The sequence below is a fragment of the Sinocyclocheilus anshuiensis genome, unplaced genomic scaffold (assembly GCF_001515605.1).
Source record: "Sinocyclocheilus anshuiensis isolate Anshui unplaced genomic scaffold, SAMN03320099.WGS_v1.1 scaffold284, whole genome shotgun sequence".
Classification (NCBI taxonomy): domain Eukaryota; kingdom Metazoa; phylum Chordata; class Actinopteri; order Cypriniformes; family Cyprinidae; genus Sinocyclocheilus; species Sinocyclocheilus anshuiensis.
The window spans coordinates 1870213-1875994 of NW_015554266.1; the positions used below are offsets into that span (position 1 = coordinate 1870213).

Genomic DNA, 5782 nt, shown 5'->3' on the forward strand with positions numbered 1-5782 from the left:
CCCCCCCCCCCCCCCCCCCAAAACAATAAGTACATGTCTGTTTCAGAGATTAAAAGAACTTATAAATGCACCAACAAGTATATAGATATGTAAACCACATGTGAATCATGTTGATAGTTAGTGTGACTAACTCTGCTAGAACAACTGTGTGGACTTGAGGAGAACTGGCTTCATACATCCACTAAAAATCACCAAAACACCAGTTAAAGATCTGTGTGTGAGATTCCAGCTGGATATAACAAATCAATCATCGTCGTAACTGTAACGAGATGAAGTGAATTGATGTGTGCATAATTGCATAATGTGCACTTGTAGTGTACTTCAAATCTTAAAAGTACATTTAAAAAAAAAAAAACTGTTCTTGAAGATAATACAATGATAATGAATTAAAAGGCCACTTAAGTGTACTTAAAAGAGACACTTTCATGACTATTTCATAACATTACACTTTTAAAAAGTTTTACTTCAAAGTACATCTTAAATCATAATATTTGAATAATCTATACAATATTTAAAGTGTTTGTGTATATTTTACATGAACAAAGTGCAATTTATTCATATTTCAAAGACTCTATATGAAATTATATATAAAGATGTACTTAAATCCTACTTAAGTGGGTCAAAAAAAAAAAAAAACTCACAAATTAAATAAATAAATAAAAACATGCAAGCTCAGGGTTGGTAACCAGAGTTTTGCCAGTGCAGTATGCAGACATGAATATCATGAATGTCCACTCAAACGACAACAGAATGCAATGACGAAACCCAAACCCTCTGCTACTGACTGGTGAGATGCATTAGATCTATCTAGGAAACATCTCGAATCAAAGTCAACATCTAGAGCAACATCTCAGAGTGCATGTGCTGGTTTGGCATGTGTCTTATTACAGCTGCCCCACACACTTCAGTCTTAGATGGATAGCATCATCAAATAGAGAATTAAACAGAATTTCCAGATTATTGATTTCTGACTGTAATAGGTGTATTATGTTGCAGAGCTGCATGGACGCTGCCTTCATTTCCATAATGAGGTGTCTTGCTAGGTGTTCTACATTAGGCCCTTTTTGCATTTTGCAGCGGAATCTTTATGGCAATGACACACAGTATCCCAGCACAACAGACAGGAGGAGTTATGCAAATCAGACAGACTCTAAAATAGACTCAATATTAAAGGCGCAGTGCAAACGGCACTCTCTCACACACACCTCTGTATCTGACTAACCAGACCTCAATCCCAGAACTAAAACAATGAGAAACATAACATCTTAAGTGCTGAACTCAAAGCCTTCTGAACAGTTTCCCAGCTAACATGCCATATTCTCAGAACTTTGGCTAATATTCTAGTAAGCGTCTCTCAAAGTTATGAACAAACATTAACAACTAACTTAACTACATTTAAAATAACATTCCTATAATGTTTTTAAAATGATAACAAATGAAAGTTCCTTTAATGCTTTCTTTAACGTTAGCATAACAAAAAAATAAAATAAAATAAAATAAAATAAAATAAATAAAGTTTTAAAAAGCATCTTGGACATTTTAATTTTTTTCAAAGGTAAATTTTTCATTAGTTTTTAATGTTTTCATGAGTTTTATTTACTGGGAAGGTAAGCAAAACCTTATATTTTTGTTAGCTGGGTTGCTCTATATAAAAAAAACTTTCTTGGCAGACAATTCATGAACTATTCTTCATCTTCATCAATGACATTTCCACTTCAGCAAATGAATCATATGAGTTACAATAAATAAAAGATGATTGTAAAATTGCAACACACATAAGGGAATGGATTGTTCCACATTCCAGAGTAAACTTCCATTACTACCCATTTTAGGGCATTCCAGTGTGAGTAATAGTAATAGTGAGTAATAATGCAACACTTTGCATTATTCCTTTAATGAACACAATGGAAACAGTCAGCAGTCAGTAAGCAAACACACTATTTACTTCCTTTATTCCTTTTTCTGGAATTACTGTGCATTGTACATTGGTGCAAAAAAAATCCAATCAAGTCCTGCCCTACGATATTCCCTGATCCTGATTTACTCTGACATATGCCACATTATAAAAGTTATATCAATGGCTTTTTTCATTTTGACTATAAACAGATCTTCAGTGCTGTATCCTGTGAGCAGGAGATCATGCTAATGCTAATAGGATCACAGCACTGTTTGGGGTAAACAGCCTCTAAGTATGTGTGTGTAACATCTCACATATACTTTGAGAGACCACTCCTGAAAACAAACAGCAAGTGTGCCCAGCTTCACGCGTTTACTGAGGGCATCAGGACATCCAGTCATTAGTGCACTGAGACAAACATGCATAGTGTGAATAATGTCAAGAGCACTTCGGGGGTCAATTGCATTTCTATCTGACACACTAGAGTGATGGTGCCCTCTAGGGGACAAAAGTTGCAAAGGTTTCTGCACTATGGCAGAAAAACGCACAAAACACTATGAACAGGCTACTGGACTGTCCCCCTTTAAACTACTGTAACAACAGGAAGGTTCACATTGGCACACTACCATATGACTCACACTGTTTCTGCAGTATAAAGTACACTACCAGTCAAAGGTTCGGACACACCTGACTGAATTTATGTTTCTCATAACCTTTTGGTCGAAAGCTTGTGCTGGCATACAAACAGAACTGGAACACTGCATCCCACAATGCAATGCACTCAACAAACCAACTGGAAGTAATATCAAAAACAGTGTCAACATCTCCTTCTTGACTCATTATTTGATCAGACTGCCAACAAACTTAAATGCAAAATAACTATTTATATCCAAAATGAAAACATATAACTCATGTACAGTATAGGTCAAGTGTTTGGAGTCAGTAAGATATATTTTTGAAAGAAATGTACGCTTTTATTTAGAAAGGATGCATTAAATTGATCAAACGTGACAGGGATTTATGTGACAAAATATTTATTTTTCAAATAACTGCTGTTCTTTTGAACTTTGAGGGAAAAAATGTATCAATGTTTTCACAAGAATATGAAGCAGCACAATTGTTTTCAACATTGATAATAATCAGAAATGTTTCATGAGCAGCAAATCAGTATATTAGAATGATTTCTGAAGGATCATGTGACACTGAAGACTGGAGTAATGATGCTGAAAATTCAGCTTTCATCACATGAATAAATTACATTTTACAATATATTAACCTAGAAAACAGTTTATTTCAGTGATAATAATATTTCACATTGTTACCATTTTTACTGTATATATACTCAAATAAATACAGCCTTGAGTGAGCAGAAGGGACTTCTTTCAAAAATACTTCAAAAATCTTATCGACCCCAAACTTTTGAACGGTACCGTTTAATTCTCAAAGAAAAAAAAATGCTAAAGAACATTTATCTATAAAAACCATATGTTCATTATCTACTAAACGCAAGAGCACAGCAGAGAATCTTTCAGCCGATTGAGAAAGTCCTGCTCTTACCTTTGCCTGCTGGAAAAAAGCAGTCCATCTCCACACTGCTGCGAGAGTGAGAGATACACAGAGCGCTGCTGGGCACCAATCCCTCCTGAGGGGGGGTTTTGTCTGTGGTCCGGACCAGACACCATCCCGGCCGGTCGCTGGGCCGCTCCAACAGCTCCACCGTCTGACCGGTCTGTTAATTTCATTTCATTTAATTTAATATTTAATTTAATTTAATTTAATTTCATTTAATTTTTGTTTATTTTATTTTCTTTATTATTATATATTTTTTTTTTTGCAAACCTTTAGGTTTATATGTATTTAGCTACATGTAAACACAAATCAAATACAATGTAAACAATATTGTACAAGACAGACATTAGTGTGTTACAACACACTCAAATAAAAAGAGCATTTAGTGCATTTTCCCAAAATGAGAAAAACAGAGAGATAAGAGAGATATGAAGGAGGAAGTCTTCATCTGTTAGAGTAAGGACTCTTCACAGATGGGAAACTGATTCCTGATCAGATGTGGCATTTCAGTAATGACTGAAGAGGAAACCAGTGTGTTTGGGGACATTAAGGCTGCTGCATACACTATAGAACCTGAACTCTGGTCAGACTGTACATCTGTTATCAGTTTTACAGCTCCCCAAGCTCTCAAATATTAACAGCATAAAAAGACTGATCTGAAAACATGGCTCACATGTGCATTATTGTTTTTGGAGAGTCCATGTGTTTCAACATCATACTGTAGGTGTTTAAAATGGAAATCATGACAGCTGTAAAAAGTATTACATATACGGTTAGAGGTGAAACTAGAAACTGCCTATTGGGCTGTAGTTTTCCTTCCTCAAAACCCTCCTTTTTTCTTTTTGCTGAGACTAGACAGACAGACAACAGACAGACAGACGACAGACAGACAGACAGTAAGATAGATAGACAGACAGACAGACAGAAAGACACAGACAGTAAGATAGATAGACAGACAGACAGACAGACAGACAGACAGTAAGATAGACAGACAGACAGACAGACACAGACAGTAAGATAGACAGACAGACAGACAGACAGTAAGATAGATAGACAGACAGACAGTAAGATAGATAGACAGACAAACAGACAGACACAGACAGTAAGATAGATAGATAGATCCAAAAGCCGTCACTGGGACAAACACACACAAACTCCTGGAATCTCCATGAGATGTAGCTTGCAGTCGTTTGATGCATCAGACTAACATCTGCATTTCCTGTGAGTGTCCCTGTTCCCTCCATTAACCACAGAAAGCTTCAGAGACGCATGTCTTAACAGCAGAAGCAATCAAAGCTCCTAGTGAAGACTGTCCTACTGGGATCTGCAGCTCCACACCCAACAGAGCTCAACACAGTCAGGAAAACAGCATTATTTAGAAGAGACCAAAAGATAAAAGTGTGTGTATTTAATGAAGATTTCGTATTTTTTTAAAGACACCCATAATAAAGAAGAAGAGCAAATGGGAGTCAAAATGAAAGAGGACTCATTTAGAGTTTCATCAGTTTATGGAAATAAAATCGGTTTGATTTTATTACTTCAATTGTTTTCTATTCAAACACCTCCTGGTTCCCTTTCAAGGGAACTTCGAACTGCGTCCTCTAGGGGTCGCTATGGGGAACGCCTTGTCGTGACCCAGAGAGAGAGAGAGAGAGAGAGAGAGAGAGAGAGAGAGAGAGAGAGTCCTGTCCTATTTACATTTCCGGTTGTGCCACAGCCAGGAAAGGTGCATGCTTGAGACATTACGTTCTTTACACTTTGACAGCATCTATTTGAGCTTTCAGTGGTTTCATGGGTCCAATTATGGTGAACAAACTCCTAATTTGCTGATTATTAATAGTAAGGTAGTTGTTAATTTTAGGTATGGGGTGGATTAAGGGATCTAGAACATGGTCACGCAGAATAAGGCATCAAAATGTGCTTTATAAGTACTAATAAACAACCGATATGCCCGTCATATGCATTTTATAGATTCAAGTTTAATTGCCTTTACTATATATATATATATATATATATATATATATTTCCCTTTCATGGGAACTTCGAACTGCGTCCTCTAGGGGTCGCTATGGGGGAACGCCTCGTCGTGACCCATGTCTGAAGCATACATTGAAAAATCACCAACAACACGTTGGCCAGCGACAGCCCATGACATAACTACCGGTGCGATTATAGTATAAATAGGCGCCGGGAGAACATGTCATTTTCTTCTTCGTCTTCACTGATCGTTTTGTTTGAAGCGTGCATTTCCATGGTAAGAGCGATCTATATTCCTATCGTTATGGCGAGCACTAGCAAAGCGTTTAGAGGGTGTGT

At 36.7% G+C, this 5782-nt stretch overlaps 1 protein-coding gene across 1 annotated transcript in view; it reads right to left on the bottom strand.

Moving 5' to 3' along the window:
- LOC107671281 (kalirin-like) overlaps positions 1 to 5782 on the bottom strand; it is a 59537-nt gene that overhangs the window by 45886 nt on the left and 7869 nt on the right. The window contains exon 2 of the mRNA XM_016464174.1: positions 3455 to 3626. Coding sequence (XP_016319660.1) covers positions 3455 to 3626 — 172 coding nt within the window. The remainder of the gene's footprint in view (positions 1 to 3454; positions 3627 to 5782) is intronic.